The 17,724-nt window shown below is 42.3% G+C and overlaps 1 protein-coding gene across 1 annotated transcript in view; it reads left to right on the forward strand.

The window, feature by feature from the left end:
• Window positions 1-16,512, forward strand: part of GLP1R (glucagon like peptide 1 receptor) — a 103,018-nt gene extending 86,506 nt beyond the window's left edge. The window contains exons 8-13 of the mRNA XM_045010329.1: window positions 2,286-2,346; window positions 7,237-7,306; window positions 8,164-8,252; window positions 11,410-11,548; window positions 12,439-12,480; window positions 16,067-16,512. Coding sequence (XP_044866264.1) covers window positions 2,286-2,346; window positions 7,237-7,306; window positions 8,164-8,252; window positions 11,410-11,548; window positions 12,439-12,480; window positions 16,067-16,234 — 569 coding nt within the window. The 3' untranslated portion in view covers window positions 16,235-16,512. The remainder of the gene's footprint in view (window positions 1-2,285; window positions 2,347-7,236; window positions 7,307-8,163; window positions 8,253-11,409; window positions 11,549-12,438; window positions 12,481-16,066) is intronic.
• The last annotated feature ends 1,212 nt before the right edge of the window (window positions 16,513-17,724 follow it).

Here is a 17,724-nt window from a genome sequence, read left to right on the forward strand (position 1 = left end):
AGACCAGGATCACAAACTCTTGTCCAGGCAAAGCCTTTGTGATCTTTGAAAACTAATTCATTTAGGAGATGCTGGAGACATTACTGTTTTTCGGTGCTATAAATCACAAGAGAAACACTGCTTCAGATTATACAGTCCATTGTAAACTGGATTTATGTGGATTAAGTAATATCGTGGGGACATACCCTGACCAGGACATTACAACAATAAGAGACTCTATCCCTCATAGCCCTGCTACTCTGAGAGTCTGTCCTAGATTATATACTGAGCCTAGCACCTCCTGGAACAGAACTTTTGAAGTTTGGTCAGTGCTGCATGTATATCCAAGCAGTACAGTCAATATCAATTAAAACTCATAAATTTCCACAATACTGTCAAATCTCAAGGCCTTGGATTAAAGTGCAGTGACATGGGACATGACTGATGTAGCAGCACTGGATAGCAACTGGAAGGAGGCGGAGGAGATGCCAATCACCATGTTACCTTTAATTAATTGAGTACTTTCTAATCAGAATACTGAAGTGGTTCAGTAATGACAGGCTTTGTCTAGCTTGGCCCTTTTAAAATATATCACTAATAATTTGAATCTCACCGAATCAAAAAATCAAGTAATGCAATTAAATATGGAGAGATTTCTGATGCATCCAGGCTATGGAGATCTCCACAAATCATAGCACATATCACTCTAAACATCTGTTCCTTTACTGAACTATATCTTGTTCTCTCAGAGTGTGCATGTTTCATCTTGTAAATTTCATATTAGGGTGACTTTTAATCCAGCCTTAATTCCCTGCAAAGTCAAGAAGGGAAAAATGCAAAGACTAATTTAATAGCTTCCATGAATCAAAGACTCATTTGGGATTGAAAGTGATCTGCAGTGGGTCGCCTAAGCCACTTCCTAGGCGTCCTAGCACAACTGGGGGCTTGTCTACCTGGCCCTGCAGTTCGGACAATGGGGGTGTTAATTGCATCGCATCCTAGCGTGCATCACTGTAACTCCCCTATATGAATGCTGTGGGTGCAAACTAACAGGTACCTAACTTACATTAATGCAGTCCTGTTTGACGAGGACTAGGTTACTGCAAACCAAGTACCTTGAGTTTGTGCCTGCAGCGTCCATAAGGGGAAGTTACAGGGCAGCATTTTAGTGCACTCTGTAATTCACCTCCCTGTCGTCTAGGAGGTGCTCTGTAGCCCAAACTGTGGGGCCACATAGACCGTTCTCACTAGCCCATCCTGACAGATGCCCGCACAATCCCAGGATTGAATACCTCCAGTGATGGTGATTCGACAGCCTCCCCCTGGCCGGCTCACTCCATTGTCCTTATGATTACTCTAGTTATAGAATGCTTCAGAAAGTTTCCTTGCTGCTGCTGCCTGTTACTTCTCATTCTGTCCTTACTGACAAGGAAGGGTAACTGACCCTTTGTCTCTTTGTAACACCCCGGTCTCCTGGGTCGCTGGGAAAGAATACAGTACAACACAACTGAAAGTTATTGCAGCATAATTCACATTGCAGATACTGTTTTGAGCTTTCCAGACCACTGTGGATCATAACACTTCTTTCACTCTCTCCCGCTCCCCACACCTTTAAATACACTCCATGGATTATACACCACCTTACTTGGCACTAACGAGGGTAAAGAACCTGAAAGGGTGTGCAAGGAGGGACAGATTCACAGAGAAATTATGGAAATGTGACACCTTGTTCATTCTTGGGACAGTGTTTCATCCCTCTTTGTCTAATGAAACATTTCCCCCCTTTGCATTGTTTCTGGACATTTCCAGCACTATCAGTTGACAGATGCACTTTTTAAGTGTATATTTAAATGTGGGTAAATGTAATGCAAGTGAAAGGCGTTGGATTGATGGCCCTTGAGTCTGTATACAGCACTGCAAGCTTCCCCCAGAAAACACCTCCCATTCTGTATTCACTCTGACCTAGTTGGAGCTCCCGAATTTGGTTTCCGGGGCCCATTCAATGAAAGCTACCAACAAAAGGTCCAATTAGTGCCAGTTTTGGAGGTGGTTTTTGTCACACAAACACCTGTCCACTCGGAACTAGACTGATCCCCCTAACTCATTTTATATAAGCCACTAAATAGCTGCATGACGGTAACTTAGCAGCATTGCTGACCTGGAACAGTGATGGGTAGGTACACTGGATGGGAGCTGCTAACCTGTCACTGGCTAATTATGTTGCTCTTAGTCATATGAGGTTTTAGTCCTTCCTGCTTTTCCTTGTTTCTGATTGTCAGTATCTATCTTGTCTCCTCTCTTCTCAGGTGTACCAATGCTGTTTGTTATCCCCTGGGGAATTGTCAAGTACCTTTATGAAGATGAGGGGTTGGTTCAGTTCTAATATCTAGCTGATATTTCATTTGTGGAGTGTGTGTGTTGGGGGTCATTTTTGGTTTGGTTTGATTGTTTTGGCAATGGCTGATGTGCTGAAATCCCATGTAGTTGCTTATGTTGTGTATGAAGCTCTTGCATAACATTTCTGAAAGACACACAAGCTCATTCCTGGTCAGAATTTTCCATATGTCTGTTTATCTATTCCTCTGCAGGTCAAAGAGAGGTACATTTGTATCTGTTTTTCAGCAGCTACAATATCCATTGAAGAGGTCGTCATACCTGATCAGACTATCTTTGATAGTCTGCCTCTGGCAATAGCCTCTTCAGGATGCTTCAGAGGAAGGCCAAAACCTCCCACAAAGTTCTCTGTTTGTGTTATTCCTTCCTGACCCCTGTAGTGATCATCTTATGCCTTGGAGCAGAGATCTGATTATCCATTCTTGTCTTAGCTTCCATTATTCAGGCCATTATAAAATACAGCCATGTTGTCTGGCTGGCTGCCCTTGCATTGCAGAGAATTGCACAGGTTGACTACATTGCATAAGGAAATGCTGTAGAACTTGAAATACTTGTTTTGTTAACTTTCACAATAGCCGCTGATTTGAAAAATCAGTGACATCATTTAATTTTACCAAAGTTTATTTCTAGCAACAGGCTAGTAGCAGCTTTCCTCTAATAGGGACTGGCTGGGAGCATGGAAATAATGTGATGCATGGCCAATGTCCTTTGCGCTGATAAACAGTTCTACACTATTTATTTTTTATTCTGCTTACCACCTTTTGGGCCCTGTTGCCACTCAGTTTACCCTCCCCGCTGCACCTTCCTAGAAAACCTTGTTTAAACACAGTCCTTTCCTAGGCAGGTACCAATATGGTGTGAAAATTCACTGTAGTTGGGCCCAACATTGTATCAACTCTCCCCTTGACCGAGTATTCAAGGGATGGGATATCAGGAATCAGTTTTTATTTGTGTCTTTCATAATACAAAATGGTTTGCTCAAGTCACCTCTAACTCTTCTCCTTTCCAGGCTAAAATAATCCTAGGGTTTTCTGACTGTTCTGTCCAGGTCTGTCTCAACTGTATTCTGTAATAAGACCTTGGCTCCAATGATGTTGCAAGTTTTGTCCAAATGATCAGTATAGCTTTACAGGGCTGCCGGGGCAATATGCCCCGGGCCCCGCAGGGGCCCCCACGAGAATATAGTATTTTATAGTATTGCAACTTTTTTTTATGGAAGGGGCCCCTGAAATTGCTTTGCCCCAGGCTCCCTGAATCCTCTGGGCAGCCCTGTAGCTTTAAAGAGCTTGAACAGCCTGTCTTTCTGTTGCTGTAGAAAATGTATTCAAAGTGCTCTCCCTCAGCTTTCTGCATTATGCAATGCTCAGAGCTGACTTATGATTTCTATTAAAAAAAACTGTTGCTGGCTGCCTTCAGCAGACCCTAAAAGGGGCAATTTTGCATCTTATTAGGTTTTCTAAATCTTGTATAAATATTTGTAAAATACTGTAATAAATCATCTTGTGCAGCTTCCTCTCTGAAGGGCAAGATTTCTGTGCCTCAGGCCTCAGGATGGCATTTGTTAGTGCGTCTAGGGATATCTTTTATGCCATTTGCCATAGTGCTGCCACTGTGGATGTGCAGAAGGCTGTAAATTTCATTTGTGACTCAACTATCTCCCCAGTTATGAGGCATAACTAGAAATAAATAAGGTCAGGGCTACAATGGCTCAATGTTCTAGGCAATCCTGAGAATGTAACCACTCAGAATAAAGGATTGTAGCCTGCAAGGACAGATCTACTTGCAAACTGTCTCCTTCCCGCCTGACGAGGATTGCCACAATTGTGGCCACAATTGTGGCTACAACTGTGAAGTTCCCCTAAAAACTGCCATTCATTAAAAAGAATTGATCTATTAAAAGATGACATTTTCAGCTTCCCTGTTTTTTAAAATCTATCTCTGTTTTTGTGGGTCCAATTATATGTGGGTGGAAGTGAAGACAGGTTATGTTTCTTAATTACAGGAGTGCACCCACAAATCTGGTACTTACATTCATCGCACACACCCACGTCTGCACCATCAGTTAATTGCGGATGCAAAATGCAGGGACTGGGTTGCTGCTTTTTTAAAAATCAGAGTGTTCAGTTGCACCAAACCAAGACAGAAGTGCACTGAAGATTTTTCTTTTTTTTAAAGGAATACAAACTTGAGATGCAAAAGCAGAGTTTTTGCAGTGGTATTCGGTTAGTTGGATCATTTCCCCACTAGGGACCAAATGCTGTGAGTTGCTAAACGTGGCCTGAGAGGTGGTGAGCATACTCAGTTGCCAGTGAATAGATCCAAGTCACGACAGATGTTGATGTTTCTATTACTGTAACAACTCCAGAAAGTACAAATAGACAAGGAATCACATACAGATGTCAGTTTTATTTTCTGGACGCTTTAATTGTGCTGGTACGTTAATTGCATTGTAATGGCATTTTTATTGCATAAATCTGTATAAATCTAAAAATAGTTAAAGCTGATCTGTGCTGTGGAAACCAATTAATGCACGTATAAATGTAGCAGAGTTAATATAAAGAACCATATCTCAGTCTTTGTCTTTACTAGGAACCTTAAAAATTCTCTGTTTCTACTGCAGCTACTCAGAGAAATTAAAATGTTATCCAGCATGTCTCAGAAGTATCCACATAAAATTAATTTTAAAGGCTACATGAAGTTGGTTCCCGGTCACACATGCCAGTGAAGTGGTTCTCCTGTTAACCTAGTTCCAGTTAAGGTGCACTGACTATTCTCAAAATATACACTTGCTATTCATCAGTGGCTAAAGTACTGTAGAACAGGGTCTGGTGGTAGAACTGACGGGTTGAAAAAATATATTTGTTGTGTGCACCAAAATGAAATATAGTTGAAAAACAGCAGAGATCTGTTACACCTGCCAGATACAGACATTTGTGACGCTACAAGCTTAGCTGCTTCACTTTTCTATGTGGTATTTTAATGTCTCCATCACTGTGACATCTAGGTGCAACTGCATAGCTTATGGCTTGCTAGGATCTCCAGGGTTAAAGTTGAAGCTAGCTTTCCCATTACAAGTCTCCTTTTCTTACCCCACTAATACCACCCAAAATGTAATTGGCATATTCTTGTGCCTGGGATAAATGAAGTGGCTAATGCAGGGTGAATAGATTACTGTAGTTTTTGGCAGATGAGACTTGAAAAGAAATCAAGTGTAATGAATCTGTTGGGAACATTTTTTTACTCTCTTTATGGCTTGTCATATCTCAAAAACAGTGTGGTGTAGAAACACCATGTTTGAATCTGTTGGGTTTGATAAGAACTGGTGCCTTTTAATAATGTTGAATGGTTTGATAGATTAATAAAGTTATTAACTCCAGTTTATGAAAATGTTAGGAATCCTGCATGCTGCTTGCTCATAACTTTCTCTTTAAAATTTCTTTGGGACTGAAACCTACATATATATTGAAAGAACTGGATATGCCCTTTGTCCTGATCTCCATTAAATAGCCCAGGTTGGAGTGAGTAAACAGGTGCTTTTTAAATATAGATGCTTAATCTTAACACTGAGGGGAGGGAGTGAGAGAGAGGCTGGAAATCTGACCAATGCAACACAGTTCCCTTCTATAGCAGCAGTTCTCAAACTTTTTAGCAACCCGAGGGCCCACTTTTTTATTTAATTTTTTTCAGAGACCCCCCCAAGCCCCGCCCCCACTCAGCCCCAAGCCCTGCCCCCACGCCACCCCTTCCCCCCAAGGCCCCACCCCCACCCCAGCTCTTCCCACCCCCTGCTCACTCCACCCCCCCTCCCTCCATTGCTTACTCTCCCCCACCCTCACTCACTTTCACTAGGCTGGGGCAGGGGGTTGGGGTGCAGAAGGGTGTGCAGGCATGGGAGGGGGTGCGGGCTCTGGGAGGGAGTTTGGATGCAGGAAGGAGTTTGGGTCTGGGTTGGGGAGTGGGCTCCAGCCAGGCGGCGCTTACCTCGGGCAGCTCCTGAAAGTGACCAGCACATCTACTGGCAGCGGCTTCTAGGAGGGGAAGTTGGGGTCTCCGCGCACTGCTCCTGCCTGCAGGCACCGCCCTCGCAGCTCCCGTTGGCTGCAGTTCCCGGCCAATGGGAGCTGTGGAGTTGGCGCTTGGGGTGCAGGCAATGCCAGAGACCCTCTGCCCCATTCCTGGCACCTCCCTCCCTGGAGCTGCAGAGATGCGCCGGCCACTTCTGGGAGCCATGAGGAGCCCTGCCTTAGCCCTGCTGCACCGTCAGACTTTTAGCGCCTAAAATCTCCATTTGGCTTCAGTAGCCTCTGGGAGAATAGAGGAAGGAGGAGGAGAAAGGAGTTGAGGGAGGGAGAGGAGTTGATCAGTGGGACCCGCGGACCCCTGTTGGAGTTACACTGTTGTATAAGATATTCATCAACAGCCAAGTAACAAGAAGACTTTACTTTGACACTTTTAAGATTTTTTTTTTTTTTTAAAAAGTGTTGAATGGAAAGATGAGAGTAGCTACCATGCAGCAAAATATTTGATTTTTAACAAATTCCTGCTTAGCCAGATGACATATTTGGACCATGGATTCAGTGCTGTAAATCTTCACAATGACAGAAAATTAAGTAGGAGGATTAGTCATCAGAGTGCAAGAGAGACAGGCTACAGCATCCAGTTGGGTGCTGTAATTTAGTGTGAGGCATTCAGATGTTTCTAAGAACCACAAGTAGCTGCATCTGTTTCCATGTCAGCATGATGTGCCTTTCTGGTATCTAGTTCTCATCACCTGCATTGCTGAGACATGTGATGAGAGAGAAGAGACTTCATGCATATTCTTAGCTTTTTGTTTTGTGTTTAACCTCCCTGCTGCCTCCCCAGTTGCTGGACCAGAAACCAAAACATGAATTACTGGCTGATCATCAGACTGCCCATTCTAATCGCCATTGGGGTGAGTGACAGATACAGGGATTCAGCATATGTGTAATGAGACAGATGGAGAGACCAGAGCATTCAATGCTGGAGGATACACTTTTGCTAACAAAGCTACTATACAGCAGCTCTGCTCTTCACATGTAATAATGAGGAGGAAACTACAAGGAGGGTTTGGGAGCCAAAGCTGAGAGATTGCATGGTGGGATGGGTTAATGGTAGAGACAAAATGTGAGAGTCAGTATGAAAGATATCAGAGGGGTAGCCGTGTTAGTCTGGTTCTGTAAAAGCAGCAAAGAATCCTGTGGCACCTTATAGACTAACAGACGTTTTGCAGCATGAGCTTTCGTGGGTGAATACCCACTTCTTCGGATGCAAGAATGAAAATGCAAGTATGAAAGATGTATGGGTGATGCCCACTGGCCACTGTCCTATAGGAAAACTGAGGAGTTCCTGGTCCTCACTTCAGTTCAGAAACATGATCATGTGAAACCAATTCTGTTTCTGGCCAAAAACACAGTGCCAGACACTTGGCTACAGCAAAATGACAAATTCCATGGTATTTTAGAAAAATGCCAGATTCCTCAGTCAGAATTGTGGAGACCACAGGGCACGAATTGGGATGATCACTTCTTTGATTTATGCTCAGCTTACATGTTAAAGGTGAACTATCCAATTGTAAAAGCTAGAAACAGATTCTGGAGCATGGTTCTGTGGCAAGAGCTGAATTCCATAGCAAATTCTGCAGCTGCAGAATCATGGAATACACAGGGCCCTGTCTATAGACACCTTGACACTATGTATGTTCATTCATATGTCTTGTCTTGCACATATACTTCCTGATGACAATGTCAGCTACTTCTTTCTTTTCTCCAGGTGAATTTCCTGATCTTTATCAGAGTTATATGTATCATCATTTCCAAGCTGCAAGCAAATCTGATGTGCAAAACTGACACAAAATGCAGGTAAGTTATTTGGTGGGCTAGCACTTGCTGTGCTTTTTGAAAAGGGAGACACAAGCAGGAGTGGAGTGCCATAGGAAGTTAAAGATTTCAGGCACTGGGTGGCATGTAGAAGGCATTGCACGTAACTATGATAGTCCAGAACAACTGACCACAGATGAAGCCCACTGGTGGGTACAAAGCTTATGGTAAACCTGCCCTATCAGTGCCTTTGTTGTACCTGCTCTATGGATTAAACAGAGGACTTTGTCTTCTGCGGCTGTCAATCCAGAACCTACCATGAGCACTGAAAAAAAAATCCATTTGGCAATTATTTTTAAGAAACATAGAGAAAAACACTGTTGTCCTTGTTTCCATCACTGCTCTTACTTCCTCTCTCCACTAGTTACTGTGCCCTCTTATCATGACCTATGTGTCCTCAGTTTTCTGAGCATGTGTGTGTGACTTTTTGTCTGGTACATTATGTGAGGCTTACTGCATGAGTTTAATTTTTACCTTGCAGACTTCTTTACATGTGGACTGTTTGTGGCTCACCTGGACAGCTGTTCACACCACCAACATTCATGGGCATATTCTTCATCCCTTGGTTTCTGTGTCTTTGGGGCTTCAAGATCCTTCCCCCAGATTAATTTTGGGAGGCACACAAACTTGTCCCACCTAATGATGTGCATATCATGATACTGCATTGGTGCATGACAGCTTGGGTCATCACAATACCCTGTGACCCACTGTCGTCATGTTTTGGTGGAACAGTATGATGTCTTGATGCAGCATCATGATGCTCTGTTCAATGGCCCAAAACAAGGACCCAGCCCCCAACTAGTCTGGATTTGCCCCGGTATGTCACAGACACCTTAGTAGTAAAACCCTCACCTCCACTTAGAGAGGACTCTCTAAACATTGATATGATGGGTGACTAAGTCTAGGACCAAGGGAACATTAAAGACCTTGCCCTTTCTAATCACATTTTGTTCTCTCTGTTATAACAGTTCACCATAGCAATCGCTAATCTCCTTCTGTTCTGCCAGCCTGTCTTTGCACATGAAATCATGGCTGTCTAATGGGTATTTGGTGCTCAGCATGAGAGAAGGGACTCATTTTGGAGGGTTAAGAGAGATAAGATGGATGTGGGTCCACATTATCTCTCGCTATCACAATCTCTGTGACCCTCATGATAGGGAAGTTTATGGATCCTTAACTTTGATACAGTGGGGCCCTCTCTGAGTGATGTTTGGTTTTGTGGCAACACACCCCAAAAAGGTTCACTATAAGCAGAGTTTCACTCTAACAGGAGAAGACTTGCCTGGCAAAAGAGCTCCTCCTCTTCACCCAGGAATACTGAAGTCCTGTAGCCTATCCTTGCAGTTTGAAGGGGCATTGACAGTTGTTAGGTGGGAGCCCTGAAAAGTTCCATCTTCACTTCAAGAGCCTAGAAAGATCAGGCTGGCTCCCATGATGAGAACAAAACTGGAGGCCAGGGATTCCTCTTCACTCCTCTCCAAGAAGTTAGTGGTAATTTCTCCTTTCTGACGTTTCCTGAGGAGGTGGGTAGGGAGTGAAAGGCATTGATGCAGTTTGAAAGGTCTTGCACTTTTGCTGTGTTCTTTATAGCTGTTGTTTGGTAGTTTAAATACACCAAGGCTAGGTGCCCTAGAAATGCACTGGATTAGATTCAAGAGTATTTGGAAAGCAATTGGGCCTATCTGTGCTGGTGTCAGGCAGGATAGGTTCTCCTTGTCTCTCTCAGTACTTTCTCTTTTCTCCTCCCTGCCACTCCTCTTGTTCATGGAGATCTTGATGGCAGCAAATCCCTTTTCCTGTGTGGAGGGGCTGAGGTTGTTGGGAAACTTCTTGCCTACCCCAGATAATTTGAGAATCTTGGGAAACTGGCCCTTTATTCCCCGCAAAGGTGTTTCTCCCACTTTTGCAAGACTTCCTATCTGAGTAGAACCATGTTGGGACTCCCTTCTGAACCTATTAGCATTATTGATATGCCAACCAGAAGGGCTGCTGCACAGCCACATAGGGCACCTCTCCCTTTCCCCCATGGGTGTCCCAGAGCAAGTTGAGTCTCTTCCATATGAGGAGGCAAGAGGCTGACCCTGGCTTCCTCAGGTGGCAGTGCAGAGCCCTAATTGCAAGGCAATTATGGCTGCTAGGAGATTTCCTTTTTAAACCACCCTCTCAGCCACTCCATGGAATCCCCTGGCTAGGTCCATTGGTGCTCCTACATCTCCCACTTGCCTGTAAGTGCACGCTGATGTAAATAGCTGCTTTGGTTCTCCATCTCTCTGCTTACATATCACTTTGAAACACAGCATCCAGGGTGCCAAACTAATTGAGAGCCTGCCTTCAGTAGACTTTGAGAGACCTGAGACTCCATTGGAGCCTCTACTTCCCATTTCCTCAAGGAACAACTTGCATCTTGTCTGCAAATGACAACTCCTCATGAGATGCTGATAACATGTGAGCTGGTTCTCTGGCCTCAGGCAGCCTAGGAATTCCCTTCTTAGGGATCTGGCATATTTCATTACCAGGTTGTGTTGCTCAGTGCCTCACTCCCCTCATCAGTGTTAAGAACCATTGGTTTTGGAAGCATTCTTCTCCTCCTGTGTATTCATATCTCTGCTCATTGCCCTTGCACTGGGAGATGTTTTACTTAGGTTTTTCCCTCACTACTGAGGTCCCTGGTCTTTGGAGCTTGCCTTGTAAACATCAGCAATCATTCCCTTTTACTTTAAGTTCACGTCTCTCATTTTACAAAGCTCAGTGACTTACAGTTAATGTTAGCTATAGTGCTTTGAAGATGTCATGTGCTATGTAAGTGCTAAGGAATATTAAATAATCCAATGTCAGCACTCCTCTTTATACAGTAATTTATAGTATTCTGCATGCCCATAGTGCCTTTGAGCCAACAATCTGAATGTGCTTTACAAACATTATTGAATTAATCCTCACAACCCCATATTGTCATGTGGAAACATTATCCCCGCGGCACATGGGAAAACTCAGGCACATTGTGGTAAAATAACTTTCCTGAGGTCACCTGATGACTCCGCGAGTCAGAAACAGAACTAAGGAGTCCTAACTTCCAGATTTCTGTGCTAAATCATTAGCCGCTATACTGCCTGCTATGACTTCCCTTTCTTTATTACTTTAGATTGGCCAAGTCTACATTGACTCTGATCCCGCTGCTGGGGACCCATGAGGTCATCTTTGCCTTTGTTACTGATGAGCACGCCAGAGGAATGCTACGCTTTGTGAAGCTCTTTTGTGAACTCTCCTTCAACTCCTTCCAGGTAACACCCAGGAAATACATATTCAACCCAGTTTGTATGTTAAATGCTACTGGAGACCAGTTTGTCTTTCATGGCAGTTACCCTAAATTTCTCTCCTACTTCAGCTCCGGATGTTAGATGATTATGAACCTAGAAGTAGGGTAGCCAGAGTGCTAAAATCAGGTGGCCAGAGTCCCGGTCCTGGCATCCACACACACTCCTTTTTAGTGCTTCCTAGATCTCCAGCAGTGATCTGATCCTTGCATCCGCATGTTAATTTCTGTTTTATATGCAAAACCTAAAAACAAAAAATTTCCCATGGTCTCCTGGGAAACTGTAATGGTATCACCCAGGGCAAATTATATGGCTGCTACAATACCTTTTTGGAAATCTGACCCTTGAAAGGCACATCTGTAGGACTGTAACTGTGCATGTGGAGAGGTAGTTAAGGAGTATGGATAGAAAGGATGTGGGGGATTCTGTAATGATTCTTTTTCAGCTGTTGTCTCACATGTGACCACTTTATAGGAATCTCCCCATTTGTGGTGGGTGGCCATTATTCTTCTAAACTTCCCACAGCCACCTACAGCCTGCATTCAATGTCCCCATGAATTGCTGATGTATGGAGTATTATAGGCCACGGTCAGGGAAAGGGGAGAGTTTTAAGGAGCAAGGGTTGGGGGAACCTAAAATGTGCTTGTCCTGTGAGAGCTGTTTGGGGTTATGTCATCAAGATATTTCTCAGCAGAGAGGAATAAACTCTCATCCACTTTTCTGTTTCTTCCTCTAACTATGGAGCACTCCATGTTGGAATGAGATTCTCCTCCCCCTGCAGGTTTGACTAGCAAAACTTGGAGCATTTCTGTGGGCTGTTTTTCTGACTGCTGTTCTGTTGTCTTGTTGGATTTCAGGGACTTATGGTGGCGATTCTCTACTGCTTTATCAACAATGAGGTACGAGAGACACCAGACCAGCTCCAGCTTGCCATATCAGCATCCACTGCAGAAAAAAGAAATACAATTAATAGTTAAAGACCATTTTTTATCAGTTTAGGTTTGTTCTAGGGTTCCTGCATACAGTAATGACCCACTGGAGGAAATTAGAGGGTGATTTCTCATCACACAGACTATGGGAAATGTTTCAGGCTACATAATTCAGGGATAGTTGTGGGCAGAGTCCTGCAAGTTTCTTTGATGCAACCTTTTCATAGGTTCATCTAGTCTGAACTCCTGTATAACACAGGCTATAGAACTTCCCCTAAAACAATTCCCAGAGCATATCTTTTAGAAAAACGTCTAGTCTTGATTTAAAAATTGTCAGTGATGGTGAATCCACCATGACCATTGGTAAATTGTTCCAGTGGGTAATTTCTGTCACTGTTAAAGATGTATGCCTTATTTCCAATCTGAATTTGTCTAGCTTCAACTGACAGCCATTGGATTGTGTTGTACCTTTCTCTGCTCGATTGAAGAGCCCATTGTTAAATATTTGTTTCCCATGTAGTTACTTAAAGACTGTAATCAAATCACCCCTAAACCTTCTCTTTGTTAAGCTACATAGATTGAGCTCCTTGAATCTATAACTATGGAGCACATTTTCTAATACTTTAATCATTCTTGTGGCTCTTCTTGGAATTTATCAATATCTTTTTTGAAATTGTGGACACCAGAACTGGACACAGTATTCCAGCAGTGGTTGCACCAGTGCCAAATACAGAGGTAAAATAATCTGTCTACACCTACTTGAGATTCCTGTTTATGCATTCAAGAATCACATTAGCCTGTTTGACCACAGTGTCACACTGGGGAGCTCATGGTCAGCTGATTATCCACCATGACCCCCAAATCTTTTTCAGAGTCACTGCTTCCCAGGATAGTGTCTCCCATCCTGTAAGTATGATCTACATTCTTTTTTCCTAGATGTGTAGTTTTACATTTAAACACATTAAAACGCACACTATTTGCTTGCACCCAGCTTACCAAGAAATCCAGATTGCTCTTTATCAGTGACCTGTCCTCTTTATTATTTGCGGCTCTCCCAATTTTTTTGTCATCTGCAAACTTTAGCAGTGATGATTTTGTTTTCTTCAACATTATTGAGAAAAATGTTAAATAGTGTAGGGCCAAGAACCAATCCCTGCAGGATCCTCTAGAAATACAACTATTCAATGGTCATTCACCGTTTACAGTGACATTTTTGAAACTTATCAGTTAGCCAGTTTTTAATCCATTTAATATGTGGCTTGTTAATTTTATATCGTTCTAGTTTTTTAATCAAAATGTCTTGTAGCACCAAGTCAAACACCTTACAGAAGTCTTGATATATTACTTTTATCAATCATACTTGTAATCTCATCAAAAAAGATATTATTGTATTACTGTCCTTTAATTTTTTATTCATTGAGTCTCATATCAGCAGCCCCATTATCTTCCTCAGGATCAATGTCAGACTGACAGGCCTATAATTATCTGGAACATCCTGTTTACCCTTTTTAAATATGGGCACAACATGAGCTATCTTCCAGTCTTCTGAAACCCAGTGTTCCAAGACTTATTGAAAATCAGCATTAATGGTCCAGCAAGCTCCTTGGGCAGCTCTTTTAAAACTCTTGGATGCAAGTTATCCAGATCTGCTGATTTTGAAATATCTAACTTTGTAGTTGCTGTTTAACATCCTCCTGAGATACTAGTGAAATTGAAACAGTGTTATATGATATGATCACATTGTTTGTTTTTCCCCCCCTCAAATACAGAACAGAAATATTTATTGAACACTTCTGCCTTTTCTGCATCATTATTGATAATTCTATCATTTTCATCTAGTAATGGACCAATATCATTGTTAGGGTTCTTTTTGTTCCTATTATATTTAAGGACAATAAGAAGGATATTTTTAAGAATGCTGGCCATAGATGTCTCCTTATGTCCCTTTGCTTCCCTTATTGATTTTCTACAATTCCTAGCTTCTGATTTATTATTCATTACTATCAACTTCTTCTTTCTTCCATTTGTTATATATTATTATATTAAGAAACCTTGTGGACCTGGTAGAACTCAGTGCTGGAAATTTATTTGTTTGATATCTTTGAAAGAGATTATAGCTGACCCCATCAGTTCGCCTTAAAAGTATCTCTGCTTTATTTTGAGGAATTTGGAACCAGAACCATTGCCTTTTGGTTCCAAAAACTTAGTTAAGGCGCAGTTGGTAGCTCAGAGAACAACTCTTTTAACTAACCCCTCTAGTAGGTTTCTTATCCTCTCTGTGGCCCAGGAACTAGAGGACAACACGACTCATTCAGACACACTAGTCAAAATTAGTCCATTACAGCAGACATGGGATGGCGAGTTTCATGCACGCTAAGCTTCCACATCTGGATGTGCCATATTCTGGTCCCTGCTTCAATTTAAGATATGAAAATTAACTGATGTATGAAGGTACTAGGCACAATGGTTTATTTTATGCACATAGATTTTTATGCTTAACTGCACTGCATAATCAAAGGTACCGTATAATGTCCTTCAATATCTGGTGTAATGCTGTTTGGAAGGACACTGTCAAGGTATCTTTCATCACTGGCATTTTTCTTTAACTCACTATTATTGTCAAGAACCTATTGGGAGCTCAAAACTTAGATGAGGGTTTCTATTGGATTTATCCTTTATTGATGCAATTCTTGAGCCTGCTGTTTGCTGAAGTAAATAGTTGCTATTTCTTTGCCTTGTGGAATGAACATGTTGAAAATCCAAAGGGCCAAATTCATCCAAGATGTAATACCACTTAAATCAATGGAATTACACAGGGATGAATGTAGCCTCAGATCTTTAGGTGTTTTCAGTTATAAAACATGGAAGGAAAGTTAGCTCCTGGTCTACAATACGAATTTATGCCAGTATAACTACATTGCTATGGGGTGTGGAAAATCCACACCCCTTATACCGACCAAACTCCCTCTGTAGACAGTACTGTGTCAATGGGCTTCTCCCGTCGACATAGCTACTGCCTCTCAGGGAGGTGGAGTACCTACACCAAGGTAGAGTCTTCACTAAGCGCTACAGCGGCACTGTAAGGGTAGACAAGACCTTGGACACTTTGGCTGTGCTTGCGTTAGGAAATTGATTTATTCCTTTATTGATGCAATGGGTATGTGCAACTGTTGCTGCTGAATTGGTGCTAAAAACTAACTGCAAGTGCAGACAGGGCCAGACCATATTTAGAACAGTTTCAGAACTGCAGCTGAGCACTGTTTGGAGCAAGGTAATATAGACTAGGCTTGCTGGTGCCCGCTGCATAGCATAAACAGGTTTATTTATAGAGATAAGAGTAAGTGCTGTCATTATTTTACTTATGAAATAATGGTGTGATGGACCAATAAGGTAATTAGGGAGACCATTTGAAGCAATAATAAGGGAGCCTTAAAACCTTGCCAGTGTCCTTCAATAATGTGATACGTTATATTTTTTCCTGTCCCAAAATGGGATTATTTCAAGACTTGATTATTTCTGTATTAAATGCCTTTGTTTCCTTCTTTGCTTGTGTAAGGTTCAGACAGAGTTTCGGAAAAGCTGGGAACGCTGGAGACTGGAACATTTTTATGTCCAGAGAGACAGCAGTATGAAACCACTGAAATGTCCAGCCAACAGCCTAAGCAGTGGCGGCACAGTGGGCAGCAGTGTCTATGCTGCCACTTGCCAAGCCACGTTCAGCTAGGATTTCTACAGATGAAAATAGAGATGAGCCAGATTACCCAAACTGAACTGTAGGAGGCACCTGAAGACCCTCAAATACCCAGGCAAGCAGCTTAAAAATGTCTGCTGGACCCAGAGACTTAACCTTCTGTTGCTCATTGCTGCAGGCAGCTGGACAAGGTTTTCTAAGGAAAGCAGTCTGCTAATATAATCAACACATCAGAGGATAAATTGAGCATGTCTAAAGTAAGTTTAAAGAGTTTGTTCCTGTTAATACACGAGGCCTCCAGGTGTCCAAAACTTAAGCAGTGCATTGATCCAGTCACAAACCATAGGGTCAATGGCTTATTACTGTAGGTGGGCGAGCTCAGATCCACTGATTAAATTACAAGAATACAGGACATGACTATTAACAATAAACCATGTTTGTACTTTTACTGGGAAAGGTGAGGCTGATATTCACTATTTTTAGAAAGAGACATTAGTGGAGTTTGAACATATTTCCTCATGGCACAGTCACTGGGCCACAACAGTTAAATGGCAAGAGCATCCCAAAATCAAGGTTGGAGGTGTGCTTAACTGTTTGATGCGAAGGGGCAAATATGGGGTATCCATACAGCCTATAACTGGAAACAGTAATGTGCACACGCCTGAATTTTTTTTAAGCTTCATTTGGAGAAGTATGTTCTGTGTATATTAGGGGCCTATCCTCCTGTTAATGAGTATGTGTTCTTTGGAGTAACGTTGACAGTGTAACACCTGAACATTAAGCTTTTACATAGCACTCTGCACTGTCAGTTGGCTGCATACATATTAATATGGATGGAAGTAATGAGTTGCACCTCAGAGTAAGTGGCTGACCATGGATAGTTTTCTGTGGATGGTATGCTCTGTTTCTTGGGTGTACAAACATGCAAAAGTTATATTGTGGCCATTACACAACTTGCAACATTTTCTTCACTTTGAAATAATAGAATTCTTGGAGTTCTCTAGTGTACTCGCTTAGTTTCCTTGTCTCTTGCCTTGTTTATTTTCTTTTGGCATGATGTATCTTCAAGGCTCTTTTCTCATGATGCCAGGAACTAAAATATTAATTGAGTTTATTTAGTAACTACACTTTCAGCACTGAGGACAGCTCTCTGCTGTACTTTCTCTTCTGTGCTGGAGCTATTTAAATTTATGCTATTAATGAGCCTTTAGAATATCACCACTTACAATGTTGCAAGACGAAAGGAACTATTTATGTAAACTCAAAGCTCTTTCTAAAAATGAATGAATCCAGCCAGAGGACCAATCAAGGTGGTAATTGCCCTCAACTCCCGCTGAAGTCTACAGGAGCTGAGAGTGTGCAGTGTTGTGAAGGGCAGAGTGTACATGAGAACAGTAAGAGAAGCTATATAACCCTCGCTCCAGTTGCTTGGGCCAGATCTACATTACACACTTACTTCAGTATAACTACCTTGCTCAGGCGTATCACTTCTCTGAGCAACGTAATTCTAACAACCTTCACCT

This window comes from Mauremys mutica, chromosome 3, assembly GCF_020497125.1.
Source record: "Mauremys mutica isolate MM-2020 ecotype Southern chromosome 3, ASM2049712v1, whole genome shotgun sequence".
NCBI lineage: Eukaryota > Metazoa > Chordata > Testudines > Geoemydidae > Mauremys > Mauremys mutica.